This window comes from Capronia epimyces, assembly GCF_000585565.1.
Source record: "Capronia epimyces CBS 606.96 chromosome Unknown aczIQ-supercont1.5, whole genome shotgun sequence".
Taxonomy (NCBI): Eukaryota; Fungi; Ascomycota; class Eurotiomycetes; order Chaetothyriales; family Herpotrichiellaceae; genus Capronia; species Capronia epimyces.
Genome location: NW_006912908.1, coordinates 1,122,253 through 1,148,163, shown reverse-complemented (window position 1 = coordinate 1,148,163; position 25,911 = coordinate 1,122,253). Strand labels below are relative to the sequence as shown.

The following is a 25,911-nucleotide window of genomic DNA, read 5'->3' as shown; positions in this document are numbered from 1 at the left end:
TGTGTCGGGAAGCAGCGGGCATGTTTCCTCACGTCGTTGATAGCCCCGATCTCCCTTTCCCGAAGTTTATCGACCGAGCCAACCTCCACCTCTTGGACACAGGCCGGACCTCCTCGGACCTACACGCGTGGAAGCCATGCATCAGTCATTCACGGGGAGCGCTCGCAGGGCACGACAAGTAAACCTCTCCGGTCGACAGACTTTGAACCCCTGGGCTTCATTATCAAACTCACAATCCAGTTCGAACCCTGTTGCCCAGGCGCAGGCGGAACGATTGAAGAGACAACTTGAAAGAGAGAGACTCCATGCCGTCAGGCTCTTACAGAAGTTATGGCGGGGGTATTCTGCTCGGAGGAAGCAGAAATCAATCTGGAAACAATTGTGGGATGAGAATGAGCAAGAGAGATTAGAGTCGTCGGGCCCGCTCAACTACAGGTCCCTCATCGAGGCGAAGGAAGAGATCCCCGTGTTTCAGGACCCGAATCTACTCCTCCTCCAAATACGTCTGCTTCTTAGTTCTCAAGATTTCCGGCGTGGGAGGCTTCGTGACAAGATGGACACACTCAGACTGCTTTACTTTGGACAGGCACTGCAACGAACTATCGAAACGCACCCTTCGCGACCTGATTTTGACAACATCTGGACACACAATCTGTCTGCACTGGCGTCAGTCGTTGCTCGACACTTGAAGAGCATGGTATCTGGGGAATCAACCCATGCAAAAACATCCTATGGTCCTCGATTATTAAAGATGCTTATGTGGCTCGGTGAAATGGTGCCCGACGCCATGGCCAGGGAAGCATCGACATATTTCGACGTGATTGAGATTGTGCTGCGAACGCAGAATACGCTTACATGGCGGGAGTGCGCGACAGAGGCAATAGTCACGCTACTTAAGTCTCCATGTCACGGACGACAATCCGCATACATGGCATTTGCCAGGATAATTTTGAGTCAGGACACGTTTGCCAGTGATAGAGATATACTGAATCACCTTGCATTGGCCATTGACTTGGATGAACTCTCAGCTGCCATTACGAAGGAAGTGGAGGATGCAGAGGAGGACACGGAGCAATCGCTAAACACTACCCGACTATTGTGGCAGCTGGCCCACCTCATCTATATGCACGATGCTCTCGCAAAAGGATATGGGGGACAAGATCCATATATCGAAGCATTGTCGGCACTGTTAGGGCAATGTGCAAATGACATTGCAGAAAGGCTGGATCCAGCAGACCAGCAGGTGTTTGGTCGCGAAAGCAACAATTCTGAACCTTTACCAGCATTCGTGCGGGAGATGATTCTAAGAATACCTCAACAAGAAAATGTTCGAGCCGTTCTACATGAAGTGAGCACGCCCATACCTCCCAGGACAGGCGGCGGAGGGTCGGAGTTCGAATCCGCAAAGAGACTAGCGAATTTCGCAGTCTCCTTACTCAGAGCATTCCCTTCCAGAGCGCAGAAGATACGAATGATTTTGTACCAAGGTTCAGTCTCGTCTGTCGGGGATGCAGACATATCGACCATCCAGTATTTCTGGAGGACGGCCCGAGCAACCAGTGTGTTCAAGAAGACTGTTCAAGACCACCGGAATGTGCTCTCGCTGCTGAGAGAAGCAGCCCCAGCCACGAATCAGATCGGTCAAGCTCCGTTGTCTAGGGCGGAGGTTGCTCTTTGGCGAGACGAATGGCGGATAATCCTACTCTTTCTCGAACTTTACACCTTTGTGCTAAAGTTCATGGACGACGATGATTTCTTCGCATTGGACAAGCGCCGTGTCTTTGGTGCCGGGCCAGAGGCGCCGACGAGTTTGATGGCAAGACAGGGTGCTCTGCCTCTGGAAGATGTTGCACTGATGACCACGTTTCTAAAGAACTTGGTCTTCACCCTATACTGGCATGCAGTCGACTTGGTTCAGAGCAACGAACTGGAAGAGGAAGCTAGTCTATCGGCCTTGTTTGGAAGTCCAAGTCAGTCATCGAACAAACAAGCGGAAAAGCAACAGCAGATGTTGACTGGAAATGGAGTCTCCCAAGAGTATCTGAAAGGCTTGGTTACCGGCCTCTTGCGAATGCTGCATGAAAGAGACTCGAGACGCTCTTTTGTGCCTGCTGACCACTGGCTAATGACGAATCAAGTTAACATGACTGGCTTCATCTCGTCCGTGGTGGCAGAAGAAGAGAAGCGGCATGAGCTTGCTGGCCAAGATGAAACAGAGGAAGAAGACAATGATGAATCCGACAAAGCCGCAGAGATGGACCTCACCACAGGCCAGGGAGCATCCGACGCTATACTGAGCAATATGTTCGGGATCCGCCCTTCGCATATGCCTCGGACGAGAGCTTCACGAATGGTCGACCGCATGGAACGCCAACGACAGCAAGCGAGAAAGAAAAGACTGCTTGAGTCGCTCGCACCTCGGCTGGAAATACTTCGCAATCTGCCGTTCTTTATTCTGTTCGAAACACGAGTCCAGATCTTCCGTGAATTTGTCTACCGCGACCAAGTTCGTCGACGTGACGGCGCTGTCGATCCTGATAGTTGGCGAATGCGTGTAGCAACCAGCACCCAAGGAAGAGATGTCGACGGCCGTCCTCGCGGACTTGATATTATAAGCCGACATCATGCTGAGATCCACCGCGATAGTGTCTTTGAAGACGCGTATGAGGCTTTCTACCCTCTTGGAGAAGCACTCAAGGAACCGATCCAGATCACATTCATCGACAAATTTAACAGTCCCGAGGCCGGGATCGACGGTGGGGGTGTCACGAAGGAGTTCTTGATGAGCGTGACTAGCGAAGCTCTCGATCCAGAGGCCAAACTCAGCATGTTCAAGCAGAATAGACAGGGCTACCTATATCCGAATCCGTTAGTCTACCAAGAAACTGCGGAATATCTAAAGCATTTAGGCATGATGCCCGGTACGGGAGGATTTGATCATCCCATGGCCGAATTTCTTCGGCACTTTCAATTCTTGGGCCGCATCGTGGGAAAGTGCCTGTACGAGGGAATCCTTATCGACGTCAACTTTGCCGGCTTTTTCCTGCTAAAGTGGGCTTTGACTGGCGGTACCACTGTGGGCTCGAACGAGTCTGCCTATCGAGCCACCATCAACGACGTCCGGGAGTTTGACGAAGAATTATACAACGGACTTCTGAAACTGAAAAATTACCCGGGGAATGTGGAGGCCGATTTCGCACTCGATTTCACAGTCACAGACACCGTAAGTGTTGGGAAGGAGAATGGGAAGGAGATCACCCGTACCATCACCACAGAATTGATTCCGAACGGAGCCAACACGCCGGTAACGAACTCCAATCGACCCCTGTATATTGACCGCATTGTCAGATACAGGCTTCAGCAGCAACCAAAGGCCGTTACCGACGCGTTCCTCAAGGGATTGGGTCAAATCATCCAGCCAATGTGGCTTGCCATGTTTAACCAAAAAGAGCTACAGAAGCTCGTGGGTGGAGACAACTCTGAACTTGACGTTGACGATTTGCGCCGAAACACACAGTACGGCGGTGTCTATACAATCGGCGACGATGGCCGAGAGCACCCAACCGTCCAACTGTTCTGGCAAGCCATGCAGGAGTGTTCAGATGAAGACAGAAGGAAAGTCCTCAAGTTCGTGACGAGTTCATCCAGAGCGCCGCTGCTTGGGTTCAGCCATTTAAACCCCAAGTTTAGCATCCGTGACTCGAGTGATGACCAGACTCGTCTGCCGAGCGCCAGCACTTGTGTCAATCTCCTCAAGCTACCAAGATACGGAGAGCTGGAGACAGTCAAGGAGAAGCTCTTGTATGCGGTCAACGCCGGCGCCGGCTTTGATCTATCCTAGGAGTGGCTTTCCGTGCATTTCTGTCTACTCACGACATTACGGCCGTTGTGGATGAGCTGAATAAGCCATGAGATGGGCGTTGGCTGCATGAGAACCTCTTCGCAGAGTGAAGGTAGTCAAATCCTTGGGCTGCGCTTTTGCATCTCAATAAATTACATCAATTCTCTTTCGTATGGTTTGCCACAGGACATGCTCAGAGTCGTCCGATGTCAGAAGGAAGCCTGACAAACCCTGAATATTAATAATCTTGGAGTGCGAGGAGGTTCGTTGGACCTCCTGGTCAACTTCTTACTCTGCAATGTCACTCCACGGTAGCCCAAGGGCCCAGATAATGAGAAATGAACAGCCAGCCAGCAATTTGTCCTAAGCCAATCAATCGTACGGTCCCATATCAAGGGACATCAAGTAGAGATCAAGTAGAGATGGACTTCGTGGACCGGGGAACGGAGATGGGCAAGGCTGAGTAGGTAGGGAGGAGCACATCTCTGCCTGTCGACATGGTTGGGATTGGCGACGCCCGGCCCGGCGAAGGAGAAGCATTTGAGATTGAGGCTTCGTACCCTTACCACCCTTTTAAGGGTTACGTACTACATACCAATACTGCCCTCGAGGCCTGAGCCCTTATAAATTGGACGTGTAACCCGTAACCAAACTTGAACGAATGCTTCAAAGTTCAGGCAGTCGAGTCGAGCCAAGCCTGCTGTGTAGGTAAGGAGCCTTAAGCCGTCGCTGGCGGGCGAATGGCATGGAGGGTCTTGAGCACGCCCCCCACGGCTTATGTAGGCTAACAGGCCTCCTAAGCCCCTCCCCCCAAGCTTGTAGGCAGGTACCTCCTACATACATAAACCTTAAGGTACCTGAGGCAGGGAGGCTGCTAACGGTACCTTGCTGTCCCCATGTGATCCCTGTACAACCCGGGTCATCCGCGCTTTGGCACCTGTGGTAGGACAGGGCGCCTCTGTCCACGCCCCGGCTTCTCGTGGCATCGTCTGGGGCCACTTATCACTTGTCGTCCGTACAAAGGTACTAATTACACTCGCTTCGGCCAGAGATGCCTGATTCCAAGCCCGCTCATAGCTAAACCACTTTCGTTCCCTCTGAGTTTGTTTGCCAGACTGTGACGCCCGACGGCCCCTCTCAGTCTTCTCAGGAGCCAAAAAGCTCAGAAGTTCAATCCCGGCCCCGCGCCCTGCTCAGAAGGGCTTCGCTCTCTCCATGTCGGATGCGCGGGAGACAGCCTCGTACCCCAGACGGTCATCAGTACCCTAATCCTCGTTCCCTTTGGTCTCGCACAGCGCCGCCACCTCTTCCCTCAATCGAACTTGAGACCTTTGACGGCAGCTACCCGTCCCCATCCTCCGACAGAGACGGAGTTTCACAGCGACTCCGAAAGCGACTCCTAAAACTCGAAGAACTAGCCGAGAGAGAAGAAATGAAGTTCTCACACAGCATCCAGTTCAACGCTGTTCCGGACTGGAGCAGTAACTACATATCCTACAGCAACTTGAAGAAGCTCATCTATTCTCTGGAGAGACAGATCAATAAACCGCAGGGAGAAGCACAAGATGAAGAAAACACCTCACTACTTGGTGGGTCGCTCGACCCTGATACCACCTTCAAGCGCATGCTTGACTCGGAACTGGACAAAGTGTGCTCCTTCTACCGGTTGAAAGAGCTCGAAATTTTCGGCGAGCTCGATCAGTTCTTGAAGGACGCACAAGATTACGAGGCCGAGACGCAAGATGTCAATATGGACGATGTTGTCGACACGGAAAATCAGCGCAGAATGAGCCGGTCGCAGAGTGTCTTCAACGCCCCATTTCGGCGAAAGAGGAGGAGGTCCACCATGAGTGTGAGCTTCGAAGAGCCAGAATTGGAAGACGACAGCGATAGTGACGCTGAAGACAGCGCGGCCATGCTCAAGAAGAAGCCTTCAATGAAGCCAAGGAGTAAGAGTGCGTTTCAGACTACACCCGATCTCTCTGGCATGGCCGAGTCTCGCGAAGATCTCCGAGCACCAGATACCTCCCCTTCCTTCCTGAGAAGGAGACCGAGTCTCGCGCTCGAGCTGGATGCCAACGACCCCGGTCAAGTATCGGCCTTGTATGATTCGGGCATTACTCTGAAGAAGAGGGCAATCAGTCTGTACGTCTCGTTGTGCGAACTGAAATCTTTCATCCAACTCAACCAGACTGGGTTCAAAAAGGCCACCAAAAAGTACGACAAGGTGTGCAATCGGGATATCAGGAAGAACTACATGGAGAAAGTGGTTAATCCATCGTACCCCTTCCAGGAAGCCACCTTGGGTCATCTTGAGGAGAACATCGCAAAGGTAGAGAAGGTGTATGCAGATATTGTGACGAAAGGCGACCAGGACATGGCTCGAAGGGAACTTCGACTTCATCTCCGCGAGCATGTCGTATGGGAGCGGAACACCGTCTGGCGAGAGATGATTGGGATTGAGCGAAAGGCACAAGCTGCAAACCTCGGCATCAGACAAACCCTTCTCGGAGGAGGGCAGGATCCTTCACGGGTCCGGTTGCAAGGCGATCGAGATGCATCCGAGTCAAAGGAGATTGTGACACCGGTTGGGCGATACAGGTGTCCAAGGTGGCTGTTCAGCTCGACGTTCTTTACTCTGGTCACCACTCTAGCCATCTTCCTGCTGTTACTTTTCGTTCCTATCCTGAAGAAACCGGAACAGCAGAACTGTTTCGCCATGCTCATCTTTGTTTCGCTGCTTTGGGCGACCGAGGTGATTCCTCTTTTTGTCACCTCATTGCTCATCCCATTCCTGGTGGTGGTCCTGCGAATCATGCGATCCGACGACAAACCTCATCAACGACTCGACTCGAAAGCAGCGACCAAGGCTGTTTTCGCCGCCATGTGGACACCGGTCATAATGTTGCTGCTCGGCGGCTTCACCATCGCGGCCGCGCTCTCCAAATATCACATCGCAAAGATGATGGCCACTTTCGTTCTGAGCAAAGCCGGCACCAAGGCCAGGACTGTGCTCATTACGAACATGTTCGTCGGCATGTTTTTGAGCATGTGGATCTCGAATGTCGCCGCGCCTGTGCTGTGCTTCAGCATCATCCAGCCAATGCTGCGCAATCTACCCGCAGACAGCAACATGTCCAAGGCTCTGATCCTGGGCATAGCATTGGCGTCGAATATCGGCGGCGCAGCCTCCCCGATCGCATCACCCCAGAACATCATTGCGTTGCAAAACATGAAGCCTAGTCCGAGCTGGGGCGTCTGGTTCTTCGTCGCCTTGCCCGTGTGCATCATCAGCATCGTGCTCATCTGGCTTCTGTTACTCGTTTCGTTCAAGCCAGGACGAGGTACGACCATTGTCCCCATACGACCGATGAAAGACAAACTCAACGGCGTCCAATATTTCATCATCTCGGTCACTCTAGTCACGATCGTGCTCTGGTGTACTTCTCACCAATTGGAAGGGATATTTGGCGACATGGGCGTCATCGCCATCATCCCCATGGTTCTCTTCTTCGGCACGGGTATCTTGACCAAAGAAGACTTCAACAATTTCCTATGGACGATCATTATTCTGGCTGCCGGAGGTTTGAGTCTGGGCCGTGCCGTGTCCTCGTCAGGTCTTCTACACACGATCGCCAAAAGTATTATCGAGAACGTGGAGGATTTGTCGGTGTACGGTGTTCTCGTGGTCTTTGCAGCTCTCGTGCTCGTTGTTGCCACATTTATCTCTCATACCGTGGCGGCTCTGATCATCCTCCCGCTCGTACAACAGGTTGGGGCGAGTATGAAGGAACCTCATCCGAACCTACTGGTGATGGGCAGTGCGTTGATGTGTAGTGCTGCTATGGGGCTGCCTACTTCGGGGTTTCCAAACATGAGTGAGTATCTCCCTTTTCTTTTTCTTTTTCAAATTTCGTCCAGCCCTCCTCACTGTCCCTTTCCTGAGCCTTGTGCAATTGCTGTGAATTATTCCTCTTCGAGGGCTTTATACCAGGCATCTAGGGACACATACTAATGACTTGTGCCAATCCAGCCGCAATCATGATGGAAGTCCCCGAAACAGGCGTGCGATATCTCCACGTCAAGCACTTCCTGACCCGCGGCATTCCGTCATCGCTCCTCACGTTTGGCGTCGTTATAACGGTGGGCTATGGCTTGATGGTGGCTACAGGTCTATAAAAGAGGCGCCTGAGATACTTGTTTGAGCTTCATCTAGACTTGCAAGTTCGGCGTAAAGGATAGTTGGATTTGCGTTTAGGAGTTGAGACTGGGATTTGCGTTTTGGCGTTGAGACGGCCTGTCAGAGAGCCGTATAGAGAGAGACCCAGTACTTTTTTCAATACCATACACGGCGTGCGATGTACCCTTGTGACATGGACTATGCATAACTATAACGATGGGGGACATTAAATCTCTCATCGACCCGGTCTTTTGCAGTGATAGTATAGTGGTTATGCATGGAATGGCATGAAATAGCAGAAAGGGAAATCGCAATCTCGTGCTTGTGGAAAAGCGAAGGCGCTCGCTGTAAATGGTGATCCAAACAGATGGGTCGGCAGCATCTATAAGAGCTCTTATTATCTCTACCTCTACCTCCATCTCAACATGAACTGATAGCTTGCACCTTGTACCTTGTACCTTGTAGCTTATAGCTCCACAGCAAACCGCTCCCTAAGCCAGCCTCCGTAACGATAGAAGAAGAGCGGCAGTGGAAGAAAAGCCACGGCTATAAACCCTAGGACGCTATTCCCCCAGCCGAGTCCCAGGTCTGCATACAAAGACGGCGCGGCCAATGGAAGGAAAGCTGCAAACAGAAGTCGGAGAACGACGTTTGCAGCCAAGGCCGAGGCGGCAGCTTCAGGGCCAAAAGCATCGACCAGGTAGAGCTGCGTTGGCATGATGACCCAGAGAAAGCCGAATCCAAAGAAGAAGGTGCCGATGATGGGCACGATCCAATGGGTCTGCTTCTCGGCCGCCCAGCCATACCAGAAGATGCCGACGGGCACGGCGGGCATGACCCACATCATGGGCTTCAGGCGTCCTTCAGGTCGGGGTGAATCTCCCAGTGTCTTTTGCAGCTTGTCGCTCACGGTGGCAAAGGCCCCGAGAGAGACGGCCATTCCAATTCCAACCCCGAGATATGACAGGCCCGAAACGCCGGCGGAGAAGTGGTATTGTTCCTCAAACACGGTGGGAAACGTGGTGAACAGCATGAAGAGGAGGCCGAAAAGGAACGCGCACAGGAGGGAAAGGAGCAGCACGATTGGCGACAGGATGAGAAGCTTTGTTGGTCGAGTAAGGGCGCGGAGGAATAGCTGGCGGGGAGCCAGGCCTCGATCCATCTTCGAAACCAGAGCAGCATTGCCACTTTCTTTCCGGAGCCGAGAAGCTTTCCATCCGAGCAGCACGGCGGCATTGGTCTCGCGGAGGAAGAAGATTGATATGGTAAATGATACTCCTGCCTAGGTCGAACCGTCAGCGACTGGAGAATAGTAGGGAGGGCTTGAGCTCTGGGAGACTCACTAGGATCGTGATGATCCAAAAAGTCCATCGCCAGCCAATTGATTCGGACACAAAGCCACCAATAATTGGGCCCAAGACCTTGAACGATGGTCAGTGTCATGACGGTGTTCAACAGTTTGCCTGGGGGGGGAATGGGAATGCCACCTACTGGTCCCAGCAGTGGTCCCGCGAATAACAGAGACATTACCCTCCCACGCTGAGCTGGCGGGACGACGTCGGCGACGGTTCCTCCGCCAACTGTCAATGGGCCTGAAGAAGCACATCCGGCAAGGAATCGAAAAACGAGAAACATGCCGGTGTTTTTGGCCAGCGCACATCCGATGATGAAGCCAATGTAAATGACATTGCAGGTGTGGTAGATGACGAGGCGTCCATACAGTTCGGAGAGCGGTGCAATGACCATTGGGCCCACGGCGAAGCCGGCCAGGTAAATGGACACGGTGAGACTGGTGATGGGGGAACTCGTGATATGGAACTCCTTAGCAAGCGCGGCAGCCCCAGGGGCAAACATTGTCGCGGCGAGGTTGCTGTATATTACACCACTGGTAGTCAGTCACAGTCTGGGATTTGCTTTTGCCAAAGGAGCGCAGGAACAGGGACAGGAAGTGCCTTACGCAGTGAGCAAGAAAATGGTGGCGAGGACGACTTGGGTCATGCGTTTCCATGCTGGCCAGTTCCGCGGATTTTGGGCATCGTCTGGTCCATCCCAGTCGACGACATTGCTATTGTCCTTTGTCTCTTGTTCAGTTGCTGTCTGGTCAGGCTCGGGCTCGTGCTCGGGCTCGCTGGATTGTTGGTCATGGTGGCCGTCTTCGTCTTCCGATATGGATTTGGAGATGGCGGATTCCAAGTCGGCCGTCATGATATATGCTATGCTGTCGAGGGTGAGGTGACTTGTGACTCTGGCGCGTGTTCTTCACATAACTCTTGTCTCTGGAGTAGTCTCTCGTTTATAATGCACTTATACTTACTTGGATCCATCTCTGCTCGAATATATCTCTTCTCGATCCGTGAGACCTACCAGGGGGAGTTCCCGTTCCATTCGCGGGGTTAGGAAGCCTAACTCCTTTAATTCCTGTGTATGTGAGAACAGGAGACATCATGCCGATATGTGAAGGCAGAAACTGAACCGGGTCGGACGCGGAGGGTCGGAGGAGGTGGAGGAGGCATCGTGAGCGTGGCCGGCATAGAGACAGGACAGTTGAGGTTGAGGTGGAGGGTCGGATGGTCGGAGGGTCGGAGGATCATTCATTGCTATCTCCATTGCCTCTCGGTTTGCGCCGCCAGACAGCTTCGTTCTCTTCTTCTCTTCTTCTCTTCTTGAAGTGGCTGTGAATCTGTTTGGGAGCGGAGAGCAAAGAGCGGAAGGCGGACAGTCACACGGTGTCATGGCCGACAGTGCGCACCGCCCGCGTCCGCGTCCGCCGCCAAATCGACGGCGAGACAAAGTCCAGCTTTCCTGCGACCCTTGCAGACACCGAAAGTACGTGCCTCGAGCTCGAAAGCCATCAGCAATCAAAAAGTCGAGTCGTGCCCGATTAACTTGGCCAGGCTGAGGTGCGACCGACAGCTCCCATGCGGAGCTTGCTCAAGGCGTGGTCTCACCAACTCCTGCAACTATGCGACGACATCGACATCGACATCTTCTTCTACGCCCGATGCTCCTGCTCGCCCGTCCGTTCCTCCGCGACAGTCCACCACCACCACCACCACCACCACCACCACCAGCCTCCATGCTAGAATCTCGGAGCTAGAGAGCCTTGTCGTGACGCTCATGGAAGGCCAATCACTCCCAAGTCCGAGTCCGGCCGCACCAGCACCAGAATCGTCGAGACCAAGCTGCTCGCTATCATTCGCAGATGTGTTGCCTGAGATCCGGAGACGGAGACCACAGAAATCCCAATCCCGGGATGAAGCTGCATGCCCATGCCCATCCCCATCCCCGGCTGACCCTGGCACCCTAAAGTCGCGCGAGTCTGGAACCGGAACCAGCTATGTCCAGAGTGCCCATTGGGAGGCCATCCTATTTAAAATCAGGGGACTGAAGGCGGGCTTGGTCACGGATAGCAAGGCTCCGCCCGGTTCACACTTGTTCTATGGCCCGAATCGTCATGCAACTCGCGATGAAATCCTGGCTGCTGTTCCGCCTCGTCCAGTTGTTGACCGCCTCATAGCCCTTCACTTCGATTCCTACATTATCACTCCGTGTCAGTACATCCAGGCCAGCTTTCTTTCCGCTCTCCGAGGCATTGACTGTGTGCTGTAGATCTCATTCATGGCAAGAAGTTTCTCCGAGAGGTGGGTTCTTTCTAACCTGGCCGTCGCAAGAGGCAAGCAGTCTGACATTTGACCTGACGTTCGACCAGTACGAAAGCTTCTGGAAAGATCCGTCTGCAACTTCCATCGCTTGGATCGGCCTCATGTTCTCCATGTTATGTATTGCTGCGCAGTTGCGGACCTTCTCTGTTGACTTCACCGACGGACGAACCGAATCGCTCAAGGCGGAATATCTTGCCATGAAGGATGCCTTCCGGGAGAAGGCCGTTCAGTGTCTTATTCTGGCCAGGTATACGACGGGAGGGCCATATATCCTGGAAACCCTGATCACGCTCCTTACTGGAGAGGTTATACTCTTGAAAGATGGCACTGCCGATGGCTGGCTTTTGATCGGTATGATACTTCATCTAGCAATGCGCATGGGCTATCACCGGGACCCAGATCACTTTCCCGGACTATCTCCGTTCGAGGGCGAGATGCGTAGACGCATCTGGATTGCAATCCTTCAATTGGATTTCGGTCTCTCCTTGGAGATTGGCCTTCCTCGAAGTGCCACAGATACGCACATGGATACCAAACCGCCCCGTAATCTGCTCGACTGTGATTTTGAAGAGGACACGACCGAGATGCCTCCGCCGAGGCCAGAAACAGAATGGACGCCGGTGCTCGGTCTCATTGCAAGAGGGCGACTGATATCAGCTCTCGGCTTGATTTGCGACGTCAATACTGATATTAATCCCCCGTCCTATGACGAGGTCATCAAGATCGACGCACTCCTGGAAGACGTGCACAAACGTGCTATTCCGCCTGTGCTGCGCTGGGAAACTAGACCACACCCCATCACGGATAGTCCAAACCTGGTGGTACAGCGGGTAGGTGTAGAAACGACCTACCACAAATCACGCATCCTCCTGTACCGGAGAGCTTTGGTCAGCCACCCAGTTCGACAGCCTGAAGAGCGGTCTCAAGAGCGAGAGCGGGACAGGGAGTCGGTGCGGATTTGTTTGGATTCCGCACTCAAGATTCTATCCTTTCAACAGATGCTTCATGAAGAGTCTCAGCCATTTGGTCGTTTGTCTCAGCTTAGATGGAAGGTCACCCATATTTTCAACCAGGATGTTCTCCTCGCAACGAGCGTGCTCTGTCTCTACCTGCAAGACGTCGATAAATTGGAATTGCCTGAGACTGCGACTGCAGGCCAGACAACGTGGTCATCTAGGGCTGAAGAGATTCGACAACAACTCACCATCTCGCACAAGATTTGGCGTCAAATGAGTACGTCATCGGCCGAAGCTGGAAAAGTAGCCAAAGCTCTGAACATCGTCCTTGGAAACACAGAAGAAGCGTTTGCCGAGGACGGTAGCGGGCTAGAGCCTACTTCTTACGACTTTCTGCCGGAATCGGATTTTGATGCCGTGGATGGATCTCTGAATGGATTTGGCGGCGCAACGCTCAACAATCAATGTGAGAGCCCTCCGAGTCGAGTGGTCATGCCGATTGGATATGATTGCAACTAACAAAACCACTTGACAGATTTTCCTTTTCCTTCTGGCTTCTACTCTCCTCTCACGTTTTTTGATAACGTGCTGGAAACCGGGGGAACATGGAACATATAATCTGATTGTTTTGCTGTTTTTGGGCCGAAGCACGTAAAGCTAACATGTTAGCCTCAGCTAACCCAACCCTTCGGATCGAATGGTCCAAATGGCCCATAGTTCTTTCAGTTCAGTTCAGCTCGCCAGTCCCAGTTCCAGTTGCAGTTCGTTAACTTATATGCGTAGTACGGATACTGCAGTAAGGTAGTCAAGTCAATTTGCGCATCGTCATCGTCATCGTCGCACAGGCACAGGCACAGGCACAGGCACAGGCACACCCCCTCGAGCGGGGAGGTAAAAGGGGTTGGGTTGGTTCGATTGTGACAAAGAGAGACTCGCTCATGCTCATGCTCATGCTTATGCACATGCACAGAAATTTAATATTAGGCTTAGGGTGTCCCGAATCAAGGGAGGGACAGTTTAAGGATAGAGAAGATCTGGAGACTCAAACCCTCTCCCTCTACGCGAGAAGTCGGAGGAACCGTTCGATTCGGACGGGGTAGAGTGGTATGGTAATTACTAAAATACGTTGCAAGGCTGCTTCTCCTATATAATATATATAAGTAGTTTCTGCCACTAGCACCAAGTCTAAGATCCACAACAGGGCCTTCAAGGATCAATCCCCATAGATCCGTCATCTCTTCCGATGAAGCTCAGTTGGTTTACAGTAGTAATAGTAATAGCAACACTTCCGATTGTCACAAGTTGGGCCGTGCTACAGTATAGCCTGCTCTATATCAGCGACAGTTCACGAGGAAGCTGACCAACTCACCGCTGAAAAGGCGAATCTTACAATGTCGACCTGCCTCCAATGCCGCGTTAGAGCCTATGTACTCCCATAGCTCCAAGCTCCTGCTAGCGAGTACATGAGCATCTTGGTAGTCCCATAGGTCCGTTATGTTATTCAGCTTGTCAGTCGCCACATGTGTTGTGCTTAAGCCTGCTCGCTGGTGAGAGTCATGAGCAAACTCCACTTCATGTGTTGTCTCCATGGCATATTCCAGCCCCGACGCATGAACGAGTATGCTCTCTTTAGGACTTCAAAGGTAACCAATAGGATGTCGTTGGTGAAGCGACCACGGAAGCCGGAGGCTGTCCGATGCCACGAATCCTCACCCAGAGACATGACGCGGTCCAGTGAGCCTTGTGGACATCCTTGCTCTTCTTGGTTTTTGTTATGATGCTGAATCCAAGTACCTAAAATAGAATCCCTCGAATACCTGAGGTGCAACCCTTGAGATTCCGAAGTAGTTTATTGCGGTCGACGGGAATATAAGCACACGTAATCAGCCTGCCGCCGAATCCTCGGTTTTCTTGCTTCTCTTGACAAAGAAAAACTGGCCCCTCTTCCTACTCGCATATCCCTCACCCATCTCGAAGGGTGCGACAATCCGATCGTCCTGCCGAGGCAGTTTCTCGGCGGTCCTGGTGGGAATCTCCTTGCTCCAATCGACGGGGACTTTGCGCCTGCGTATGGTTCCGTTCACGCCAACTTTTTCTTCTAGTGACAGGTATTCCTGCAGCGACTCGAGCGTGAATGCGCGCTCTTCGCGAGCGTCCCGCGTCTCGTCACGCAGCGCGACCAGCGGCTTCACGCCCGTGGTGTCGACCTTTTGGATTTCTTTGACGAAATGGAGCTGTTGTTGGAGGGTTCGGAGCATGTCCGTCTGCTCTTGTACCGATTTGGGAGGCGGCAGCGCCGAGAGACGGAGAAGGTGGTGTAATTTCGATGGCGTTACTTCAGACTCGGACTCTTCTTGCTTCTTCAGATCAGGTTTGATTTCGGACTCGGCATCATATTTCTTCCTATCGGGTTCAATGTCCGTCGACTGCACGACCGAGGGCGGCGGCGGCAACAGCGAAGACACAGACCACGTAGGGGTTTTCAGGAGCGATGTGATCTTCGGGTCGATCTCGATCGATTTGACCAGCCGCAGAATCTTGTCGCGGTCAGGACTCGTGACTGGGCCGGATAGTTCTGTCCGAATGGTAAATGGAATCCGACTGATTCGAGGCATGGTGGCCTGAACGAGTTCCCAACCAGCCCAACCTGGTGTCGACTCACGTGGAGTGCTGGAGCGTGAAGCAACACAAATAGAGTACTCGTACAGTAGTAGGTATGGAGCGAGTTGAATTGGGGAAGCACGTCTCGCAGGCATGTGATTGCAGTTAAAGCGGCATGATTTCGTTCCTGCGCGGGCCTAAGCCTCCGTTTGCCTGCCTTCCTGCCGCCTGTGCAGGGCTCCAGGCTCGTCCAGCACCCCAATCTTAGACCGTTGTATGTTGTATTGATCATCTCGACCAAGCGAACCATATCCTCGACCTCTACGGAGCCCACGTAGGGACCAAGCGAACCGTAAATCTTGACGATACGTTCTATCCGGCTTCACTTTGCTCTTGCCAACAAGAAGGGCATTAACCCCAATCTCACATCCATTGATCACAACCAGCTCGACCCTCTCCCGAATCATGGCGCAAGATCCTCGAGCATTGCTGCAGAAAGCCGATAGAGCCGCCCAAGGCGCCTCGGGTGGCTTTAGCTTGTTCGGCGGGCGAGCAGAAAAATGGGAAAACGCAGCAGACCTGTACACACAAGCCGCGAATGCATTCCGGGTACAGAAGCAGAGTAAGCCCGCACGCAAACCGGCATGCCTATCTCGTCCTTGATACATTCTGACGCCGGAAAGACTAACATTTCTCGTCCTTCTTTTCCTTTCCAGACTATGAAGCCGGCCAAGCGTTCGAGAAAGCAGCGTCGATACAACAAAACAAACTCAACGAACCCGACGACATGGCCAACACCCTGACCGAAGCATTCAAGGTATACCGCAAAGACTCGCCGCAAGACGCTGTGCGGGTCCTAGCGACTGCTATATCACACTACACCACCAAAGGCAACTTTCGTCGTGCGGCGACGCACCAGCAGAACCTGGCAGAAGTATACGAGATGGAGCTTGGGGACCAGAAGAAGGCGCTGGCCGCCTATGACACGGCCGCGCAGTGGTACGAGAGCGACAACGCCGAGGCGCTGGCGAACAAGTTGTACCTGAAGGTCGCCGACCTGGCCGCCCTCGAGGGTGATTACCAGAACGCGATCGCGAAGCTCGAGGCGGTCGCCAAGTCGTCGCTCAACAGCAACCTCATGCGCTGGTCCGTCAAGGATTACTTCCTTAAGGCGGGGATCTGCTACCTTGCCGCTGGGGACCAGGTCGCAACGAAACGCGCGCTTGAACACTACAGGGACTTGGATAATGGGTTCGCCGGCACACGGGAACACATGTTGCTGACGGACCTGGTCGCGGCTGTCGAGGAGGGCGACCAAGAGGCCTTTGCGGACAAGCTGTTCCAATATGACCAGTTGAGCAAGCTCGACAAATGGAAGACGACGCTGTTGCTTAGAGTCAAGAATGCCATTGAAAAGGAGGAAGAGGATTTCTCATGAAGAACAGACCAAGAAATGGGCAACGGTGCAGATAGTGGCATGGATCAGGCAGTCTCAGACCATTGAATGGGCTCTGCAACGAGTTACGACTAGGCAGGATGTGACGGCGTTGTTTAGGGTGTCCTGACTGGACGCACATCACTGTACTTCGAACCGGAGACAAGGTTGGACCTATGAAGTCCAGAAAGCGAGTATCGCATCGACATCGACATCAACACGGAATTCGCATTACAGTCGCGGTTTCCCTTTCCAGGAAACAATGTGTTCTACGTGCCCAAAGTATTGCATTGCCGCCGACCTTGCAGAGTGCCATTTCCTCCAAACCAATGCCTGCCCAATGCAATAGAGCGCTATGTCGTACATATCTATCATTTTGCGGGACGCGGGGTGGTCGTGACATGACCGCCCGTGCAGGTGTAGCTTTCTTAATTTTTTTTAATCCCAGCCAAAGCCGCCGAGATGCCAGAAACCAAATCGGTACATCCAATTCTATTTTTCGTTGCGATTGCTTACATGTTGTCATTCCGTCAACACCAGGTGAAGACGGGTGCCTTGCTCTTGACCGTCTCCAGCCTCTCGACAATGACCTTGCGTTTATTTTGTTCCATGTCGCTGGCAGCGGCGTAGCCCAAGTCGCCCTCAAGATCGTCGCCTTCGTAGAGGATCGCCGGGGATTTGCCGCTGCGGGTCGACAAAGATCGTTGTCTTCGCGAGCTCGACTTGGAGGTGGTTTCCCGACGAGGAAACTCGAAGCTCAACCGGTTTCTGCTTTTTGCGGTTGGACGAGCAGGGAGCGTGGCGGCACTGTTGCCCAGGCTGTTCCTAGCTTCCTTCGCATAGTCCGCCGCGTCGAAGAAAGGGCCACCGCTGACAGGACTGACAGGACCTTCTTCGCCAGCCAAGTAGGAAAGATCTGCACCGCCATCCTCTCGTGTGAGCTCGAAGCGGTTGGGGTTGGGTAGGTCAGGAGTCAGTGAGCCTAGCAGGTCGGGTTGTGATGCCTGTCTTCCAGAGGGGGCGGAAGAGTAGGATGCTCCAATGTCCATCTCTTCTTGTTGGTCGTAATGATGGTGTTTCCTCCTACTCATCTCGGCAGAAGGCACCCGCAGCGGAATCGCCACAGGAACGTCGACAAGGTCGTCCCAAACACAGATCCTTGTGCGTCGGGTCAACTCGAGTGGTCCATGATCTTCTTGTTTGAGAGTCTCCACAACGTTCCATGCCTGGCCTTTCATGACGGCAATCTGCCGCGCAAACATGCTTTCTTTGAAATCGGCATCCAGTGCAAACACTCTCCGCAGCGCCAATTGAGTCTGACTCCACCAAGCCGTGGAAGTGAGCAAAGGCAGGAAATGCTCTCGAGTCTTCTTAGAGAAGGGTTGTCCAATTAAAGAGACAGGAAGGAACAGCCAGCCGAAAGGAAAACTCCTCCACTAGGGTATGTCAGTAGAGCCTAGATAGAGATCAAGGGAAGACTCACGGCATCCGGATGTTTCCAGGGCCACGACAAACTATTGTCAATGGCCCCAAGTTTGATCGTGAGGTGACTGTCATCTCGAGCATTTGAGGGAGTGCCTGACCTGCTTTCCATGGTTTCGTACCTCCGATAAGGCCTTGAGGTATTGGATTCAGGTCGCGCGGGACTCACGGATTTGGATTGAGTCGTGGTGTCTCCGTCTCGAGCAGTCCCATTTTCTTTGGGCGGCTCAACAACAAGAGAGACTTCTTCCGTCTTCCAGTCGATCTTGATCATCCAATTATCCAACCCTCGATCAGTATTCCGCATGATATAATCTAAAATGACGAGTTTTTCTAGCTCTTCTCGAAAAGCTTGCTTTATTCTCGGGGTCCAGTGGAACTTGGGTGTCTGCTCTTCGAGCTGCGGTGACATTACTGCAGGGGTTCCTCCATCGTTGTCAGACGGTTGGCCCCGGACAGGAAAGCAATTCGACAAGGGTCTCCTTTGTCGAGTGTGTTCCAAGTCTGACCGAAATTCCGTGGCTTGATCAGGCCAGGGATTTTCGCGAAGAAATATGTTTGCATCCTTGAACCCTTTCAGGAAGACCTGGAAACTTCCCACTTTCGCGGGTAGGCTTTTCTTTCCACCCCAAGTGCTTCTCCGCTCCCAGAAGTCGTAGTAAAAGGACTTTGAAGACAGCCAGACCACGTCTGTGTAAGGGACCAGATTCGTTCTCAACTGGCAGTCGAGAACATACGCAGCAGCCTCGGAGACATATGATAAATTGGGTATGAGACACGCTCGGCCGAAAAAGAAAGGAAACAGATTTCTGTGAATCCATTTCGTCCACTTCGGATTCCTCGAGGCATATGGCTCTTCGTCTTTGGGCTTGAAAACACCGACAACTTTCCCTTGGCTATTTCTGGCAAAGTAGCTGCCGGAGCTGCCTTGAGATATCATTTTGGGGTGCACCCCTTGTTCCATCGCAACCCTGACGCTCTCCACGATGGCATCAAACTGTGCCTTGCCCATACGTTGCGTGTCGGCGGCTTCGTAGGCGGCCAAATCCGCAGCAGTATATGGACGAACCTCTGGAGGCGCTTGGAAGACGGAATGGTGTATTTCCAAGTGTTCCTCCTCATGGGTCTTGCCCCTGACCGAGTTGATTTTGAACTTGGAAGCGATCTCTTCAGCCCATCTTTCTAGTCTGGCGTTGATAGCTTTAATGTCGACGCCTGAGGAGTTACTCCGCGTCCGTCGTGTTGCTCTTCGTCGGTCGTGATAGGGGCGGGAGCGCATGAGTTCTCGTGGGCCAGGTTGAATGGAGGCATACCGCGTACTGAGTGGGGTATTGTTGTAGATTTCATCGCCAGAGTCATCGTCGGCGAGTGGCCCATCGTCGTCGTCGGCTTGTGCAAGGCGAGCATAGCCAGAGGTCGGCCTATGACGAGGCATGGTAATGGCGTTGGCCCTTGATAGGCACGGTTTGAAAGGTTGGACGACCGTCTACATGCCGACCACCAGCATTCTCGAGGCTGGGAAGAAGGGCATCGGTCGGATGGCGTGCAGTCGCAGGCAGGACAGGGGATAGACGGCACTCCTACTACGAATTACGTGCCACCTTCGAGAATTCACGGGGCTCGAGGGCCTAGACTGGAGGTCCAGTTAAGGGAGCTGCGGCACAAGCTGATTGGGTGGACGAGTTGATACGGCTGAGCACAATGGTTTGAACCGCCGTCGTCAATATAGGGTATAACTATGTGCTATGTTCTTCTCACTCATCTTCGTTCTGTGTTGCAAAGTACATGTTGGCTCGGCGAGGCACAGAGTAACTCTGTTTGACCTTCTCGATGGTCTAGAGACACCACAACTAAGATCTTGTATAGCTTTTGCTAGTCAACGACGAGCCTAAGGCCCTGAGAGGCATTGGAGCTCACGTAATACGTAATATAAGAAGCTGTGGATGGGCTGCGATGATAAACAGCATCTTGCCAGCCACAGGGAAGGTAGCCGCCTCGCAATCCACACGTAAGGCGCGTGTCTAATATCCGGAAATCTCAATGAGTTCGAGAAAGACGTGACTGTCAATCTCGGGACGCGGAGCCTTGATCTAGGTTGACGCGTGACAGTGCTGGCTACCACTTTATTTTCAGGGATGAGAGCACTAACATTGCGAATCCTACTGGGTCACGTCTCGCTGAACGTGATGGGCATCGAATGGGCAGTGTGGAAATGGGCATGACAGGTGTCAGAGGGCCTTAACGGAATCATCTGGGCGTCACAATCGGTCAAACCTGCCGCATAACGCTCGCTCTGCAATTGCCCAACGTCCGTCAACTTTCAAGTCCATCAAATCGCGAATTGGTCAGTGAATAATGCAGATATGCGTGACTGAATTCCGGCGGTTGCTCCCGCCTAAATTTCAGGCGACGGAGCCAGTGGCTGTGCCACGCGCGCAGAAAAAAAAAGGAGGCGCACCAGAAGCGGCACCTCCACCGCGAGATTGGACAATTTCGTTTGTTTCCCCAGATTTGCAAAGGGCCGAATCAGCGCCAACTGCGATCGCGCGCTCCCGGGTGTAAGTCTTCGTGGTTCAGAGACCAAAAGCTGCGCCGTTGAGGGTCGACAAGTACGCATACTACATTCTGCTCCGTAGAGGATCTCTTTACGTATGGCCGCGCCACGAGAGCCGCCAGAGACCAGATATCCAACTTGCCTGGGGAACCCCGGGCGATTGGTTTTACTATTACGTCGTAAGAAGGTCCCATCTCGACAGACGTGTCTAAGCTTAGACACGGCACAATTAGACATTGCTCTTTAGCCTGACGGGCGGGACCAATATTCTCCTCGGCCTGGCATCCTCGATTGTAAGACCCCTGGATCTGAGATTCGTATTGGGCAACAGCAAAAGGCTCGAGGCTCCCGCCTATCGATACTCGATAAACGTTCTCTTGCATCTGCAGTCTCGCGATACATGCCTATCCTTTCCCGTTAAGAGTGTCCACGATTTCGATCCTGTGAAGAAACAGAACCTAGATACCTGCTCCCCACCGATTCCTTTCATCAGCTCACCCTGTTGCCCGTCGAGACCACGTTCAGGTCTCACACAACGTCGAACACGGCTTCCGCAGTCGCACCGCCGCTCTTCCGGGCCTCGCCCCTCGACCCTACGTACCGACCACCATCGACGCCATTGCAGGAATCAAGACTTGACGAGTATAGCACATCGAGAAGGGAATACCACCGAGGAACCTCACCGTTACCGCCCTCGGCGAGATATGGCAAGGACATACCGCGGCCGCGGTCGAGCGCTCTCCCCGGCACGGGTGACTTCTTTCTGCGTCAGCCTGAAGTCCACGGAGGAGGTACGACCCTGGGTGTAGGGGTTGCGAGGCCATATCACTCGGAGCCACGACCTGCTCTGCCGGCACTGTCCACCTTGACGTCCCTAGCAGCCACCGCGCCACCGATGAGGTACGAGATGCAGTGACAGGACGAGAAGTCCTGCCGGCGGGATGAGAGGAATACCACGTTGACATTGCATACATCACAGGTCGTTTTCCGCGAGCCATGCATCACCCTCTCCCATGGGCTATTACGGCATGATGGCGGCGGCGCCGACACCAGGGATCGCTGGAAGTGCACCGGTGAGTGAATCTGCGGTGTCTTGTGCTCTCTGCTCTCGCGAATCTGGGGTGGTGGTGGAGCGGTGCTGTTATCAGTGGCATCGACTACCGTGATGTGACTTCGATTTCCCTGCCACCTGAATTTCTGCCTCTAGCGCCAAGCTCCACGGCCGGCGGTCACGGGACTGTCGGCCCGTGCTGATAAGCACTATCGCATTGGCCCCCGTCCAAGTCCGCCCGGTTTCCCTTCTTTATCTTATCGCCCTTCCCGTCGCAATCGATAACTGAATCTTCCCAACTTTTGTCCTCTTCACCCTGCGCGCGCGCGACCGCATCATGGCTGCTTCATTACCTGGGACTGACCATAACCTGCCCTTCTCGCAGCCTGTTTGTCAGAACTGCCAGACCTCGACCACCCCCCTATGGCGACGCGACGAAGCCGGTTCGGTCCTCTGTAACGCTTGCGGACTTTTCCTCAAACTCCACGGCCGACCTCGCCCAATCAGTCTCAAGACAGATGTCATCAAGAGTCGCAACCGAGTCAAGACTTCGAACCAAGGGCCCAAGAAAAAGGTGAGTTGTGGCGCCCAGGCTGGAGAAAGAGAAAGAGGATCTGACCTGACCGATCGCAGTTGGAACAAAATGGTCTTCACACCGGGCAATCTGACCTGGCAACTCCGCCCAATGGAGCCAATGCTCATCGACGCGTCTCACAGATGGCCGCTTCTGTAATCTCTGACCGGTCGCGTTCCCCCGTGTCGCGAACAGGGACGCCTGTTGTTCAACATGATCCGAACATTGCACCGCAACACGTTTTTGATGGTATAGTGGCAATGCCCGACCACCACTTCGCCAACGGATCTCCCTCCCTCCCTCCTCTCAACCAACCCTCTCCTAGCGCCCTCTCCCTCAGCAACGAGCGGCATCTTGAACTACCCATGACCTACGATCAGCTGATGACCGCGAACACCAACCTCCGGACTCGAGTGTCGGAGCTGGAAGTCATCAACATGGTCTATTCGGACAACGAAAACAGCATTCGCAAGGAACGCGACCGAGCCATTCAAGAACGCGACGAGCTGAAGCGGAAGGTCGATGATTTGGAGAGACGGCTGCAAGAGGTAAATGGCCAGGAAGGGGAACCACGATCGAAGAAGCCGAGATTGTCCAGCGATTCGCGAGAATGACTGCGGTAGAGTCGAGAATTGTACGGTCATCATCCATGATACCCAAATCCACGATTTTCTTTTTGGTGTCTGGGTAGGTAATCGGCATGCCAGGGTTTAATACTTAATATGGCTGTCACCGGGCCATACAGGGCAGGGCAGGGCAGGGCAGGGCGTTAAAGGGTTAGCACACAGACGAAGCCAGCAATGGTTGTGAGCATCTATTGGAAAAAGGGGCGTGGCGTTGACCGCAAGGTACCAAAAATCATGTACTGATGATCCTGGGAGGAGATGTCCATACTCTATCGAGCCAACAAGGCTCTACTGTTCTTTTTCTGATCTTGGACCCAACCGCACTGTCATACTGTCTCCGAGTCTATTCTGTGCTGAATGTTCTTGACCAGCCCCGACCGCGAAACGGGGGAATGGGTGAGGTTAAGGGGTATGTAAGTACTCTGGACCTTGCCTACAGCATTTTATGTAGGTAGCTAATAGGCGAGCTCCGTCCTTTATGGCCGCAGATCCGAAAGAGAACCTTATGTCTTATGTACCTAAGCCTCCCAAGCCTTAGCCGGCGGTTCTCACAGGCGGCTCAGCATGTTCCCCAATGCTCCCCCCGCACAGGAGATCGCATCAACCCCGGTGCCCCCAGCCTTACCCACGCCGGCAGCATTTACTGTAAGACCAGAATTGCATATAACCTCGGGCCCTGCCAGTCTCTATCTATTCTTCTCGGACGTTGGAGGTACGGAGATTTATATTTGTTCATTCACATGAAAGGTTTGGTTTCTAACCTAGTCGTCGCCTTCTCGCCAGACAGCTCTCAACGCTCAACGCCCAACCCCAAACACGTCAACCTCGGCATGACGGCTCCTCCTCCTCCTTCTTCTCCTCCCCACGTCACGGTGCCTGTCTCTCCGTTCCGCCGTCCATCCTCGTTCAACTTCGCACGCGATGTCGTCGACTACTGGGCACAGAGGGATCCGGCGCAAGTCGCGCTCTACTGGACGGACCAGAATCTAAGCACGTCGAGGCAATTCACCTACACTCACTTCTCGCGGCAGTCTCACCGCGTCGCGACTCTCCTCACGTCGCTCGGGATCAGGCAAGGCGACATAGTCATCCTGATAGCGCCGCGGGTGCCGGAATGGTGGGAGATCGCGACGGCATGTCTACGCGTGGGGATCGTGTTGTGTCCATGCACCACGCTCCTGGTGGACAAGGACATCGAATACCGGCTGCAAGTGTCGGACGCAGCAGCCTTCATTGGCGATGAGACGGCGGTCGCCAAATGCTTGAAAGTAAGGGCCAATTGTCCGAAACTGCGGGTGGTGGTGCAGTTGGATGGCAGTGGCGACGACAAAGTCCCTGCGGGCGTGCACGACTTGCAAGCCGAATTGGCAAAGATCCCCAGTGACGGCAGCCTCAGGCATGTGGCTGTGCCTAGTACCTTGAAACCAAGCTCTCCGGCCCTCATCTTTTTCACGTCCGGCACGACAGGCCCGCCCAAGATGGTGCTACACACGCAGATATCGTACCCTCTAGCGCACGCCTTGACGGGGATATACTGGCTCCAACTGTCGCCGGGAAAGGTCTACTGGAATCTGTCGGAACAGGGCTGGGCAAAGGCGGCCTGGTCGTTCTTTTCGACGTGGAACTGTGGCGCCACGCTGTTCGTGCACGACGACCGCCTGGCCTTCAACCCGCGCCGCACGCTGGAAGTACTGCACAAGTTCCCCATCACCACGTTGTGTGCGCCGCCCACCGTCTACCGGCAGCTGGTGCTCGACCAGAGTCGACAGTTCTTTGCCACCGCTCAGGGCAAGCCGCAGGCACTGGTCCATTGCTGCGGAGCTGGCGAGCCATTGAACGAGGGTGTCATTCGCACTTGGAAGCAGATGACGGGTGGGATTGAGATCTACGATGGATACGGCCAGACCGAGACGATCGTCGTGTGCGCGAACCAACAGACTAATCAAGTCAAGCCCGGCAGTATGGGCAAGCCGCTCCCCGGGATTCCCTTGACAGTGATTGACTCGGAGGGAAACGTCACCCAGGACGACGAGGAAGGGGACATTGCCATTGCCGTCGCTGCTGCCACTGGCACGTCGAATAACGACAAGGAGTCGTCATTTTTCGGTATCTTCGAGGGCTATATTGACAAAAAGACGGGCAAGCTCGACACCAAGATCAAAACCTTCCCGAATCGGAGTAGGTATTTCATCACGGGCGACCGCGCGAGTCGTGACGCCGACGGCTATTTCTGGTTCGTGGGGCGGAGCGACGACGTGATCAATTCGAGTGGTTACAGAATTGGTGAGTCAGTCAGTCAATACGTTTGTACTTTTCTTTGCTTTTGACATTCTCGTCACCACTGGTCCTCTGTTTTGCCTTTGTCATCACGCCACGCTCTGGACTCTCTCTCTCTCTCTCTCTCTCTCTCTGTGTGTGTGTGTGTGTGTGTGTTTTCCAGGTGTCGTGTTGTCTTAGAAACTGGAATTGGAATGAGGAAAGCGACATTGAAAAGAGACTGACGGCAGACTCACATCGACATCCATCAGGCCCCTTCGAAGTCGAATCAACGCTGAAACTGCACGACTCCGTGGTCGAGTCGGCCGTCGTGGCCTCGCCAGACCCGCAGCGCGACGAGGTGGTCAAGGCCTTCATCGTGCTCACCGACGCCGCGGCCGCCGAGACAGCCAAATCGCGCGCAGCTCACGATGCGCTCGTGCGTGAAATCCAGGCCTTTTGCAAACGCCACGCCGCGCCCTACAAGTATCCGCGCAAGATCGAGTTCGTGCCCGCCAGCTTCTTGCCCAAGACCATCAGTGGCAAGATCAAGAGGGCCGAGTTGAAAGCTTTGGAGAGGAAGAGGTATCGAGAGGGAGGGGGGCAGGCGCGGGATACGAAGTTATAATTCGGGCTGCTGCAGGTACTTATATATATATACATATACATACTATGAACGTGCCTGTTTCATGT

The 25,911-nt window shown here is 53.5% G+C and overlaps 9 protein-coding genes across 9 annotated transcripts; 6 read left to right on the top strand and 3 right to left on the bottom strand.

The window, feature by feature from the left end:
• Positions 1–136: 136 nt before the first annotated feature.
• On the top strand, positions 137–3,841 carry A1O3_06343 (uncharacterized protein; the record flags this gene model as incomplete). The annotated part of the gene is made up of 1 exon (XM_007736463.1): positions 137–3,841. One exon carries the CDS (start codon positions 137–139, stop codon positions 3,839–3,841), a length of 3,705 nt encoding a protein of 1,234 aa, XP_007734653.1.
• A 1,432-nt stretch (positions 3,842–5,273) lies between these two features.
• Positions 5,274–8,020, top strand: A1O3_06342 (uncharacterized protein; the record flags this gene model as incomplete). The annotated part of the gene is made up of 2 exons (XM_007736462.1): positions 5,274–7,719; positions 7,875–8,020. 2 exons carry the CDS (start codon positions 5,274–5,276, stop codon positions 8,018–8,020), a joined length of 2,592 nt encoding a protein of 863 aa, XP_007734652.1.
• A 467-nt stretch (positions 8,021–8,487) lies between these two features.
• On the bottom strand, positions 8,488–10,226 carry A1O3_06341 (uncharacterized protein; the record flags this gene model as incomplete). The annotated part of the gene is made up of 4 exons (XM_007736461.1): positions 8,488–9,303; positions 9,365–9,442; positions 9,513–9,891; positions 9,979–10,226. 4 exons carry the CDS (start codon positions 10,224–10,226, stop codon positions 8,488–8,490), a joined length of 1,521 nt encoding a protein of 506 aa, XP_007734651.1.
• Positions 10,227–11,138: 912 nt separating this feature from the next.
• Positions 11,139–13,158, top strand: A1O3_06340 (uncharacterized protein; the record flags this gene model as incomplete). The annotated part of the gene is made up of 3 exons (XM_007736460.1): positions 11,139–11,571; positions 11,631–11,662; positions 11,731–13,158. The coding sequence occupies 3 exons, from the start codon at positions 11,139–11,141 to the stop codon at positions 13,156–13,158; spliced, it is 1,893 nt and encodes a 630-aa protein (XP_007734650.1).
• Positions 13,159–14,522: 1,364 nt separating this feature from the next.
• On the bottom strand, positions 14,523–15,254 carry A1O3_06339 (uncharacterized protein; the record flags this gene model as incomplete). Its single annotated transcript, XM_007736459.1, has 1 exon — positions 14,523–15,254. One exon carries the CDS (start codon positions 15,252–15,254, stop codon positions 14,523–14,525), a length of 732 nt encoding a protein of 243 aa, XP_007734649.1.
• Positions 15,255–15,705: 451 nt separating this feature from the next.
• A1O3_06338 (uncharacterized protein) lies at positions 15,706–16,678 on the top strand (the record flags this gene model as incomplete). Its single annotated transcript, XM_007736458.1, has 2 exons — positions 15,706–15,862; positions 15,957–16,678. 2 exons carry the CDS (start codon positions 15,706–15,708, stop codon positions 16,676–16,678), a joined length of 879 nt encoding a protein of 292 aa, XP_007734648.1.
• A 527-nt stretch (positions 16,679–17,205) lies between these two features.
• Positions 17,206–19,592, bottom strand: A1O3_06337 (uncharacterized protein; the record flags this gene model as incomplete). Its single annotated transcript, XM_007736457.1, has 2 exons — positions 17,206–18,111; positions 18,159–19,592. 2 exons carry the CDS (start codon positions 19,590–19,592, stop codon positions 17,206–17,208), a joined length of 2,340 nt encoding a protein of 779 aa, XP_007734647.1.
• A 2,507-nt stretch (positions 19,593–22,099) lies between these two features.
• On the top strand, positions 22,100–22,950 carry A1O3_06336 (uncharacterized protein; the record flags this gene model as incomplete). The annotated part of the gene is made up of 2 exons (XM_007736456.1): positions 22,100–22,336; positions 22,396–22,950. The coding sequence occupies 2 exons, from the start codon at positions 22,100–22,102 to the stop codon at positions 22,948–22,950; spliced, it is 792 nt and encodes a 263-aa protein (XP_007734646.1).
• Positions 22,951–23,792: 842 nt separating this feature from the next.
• A1O3_06335 (uncharacterized protein) lies at positions 23,793–25,846 on the top strand (the record flags this gene model as incomplete). Its single annotated transcript, XM_007736455.1, has 2 exons — positions 23,793–25,245; positions 25,491–25,846. 2 exons carry the CDS (start codon positions 23,793–23,795, stop codon positions 25,844–25,846), a joined length of 1,809 nt encoding a protein of 602 aa, XP_007734645.1.
• Positions 25,847–25,911: the final 65 nt, after the last annotated feature.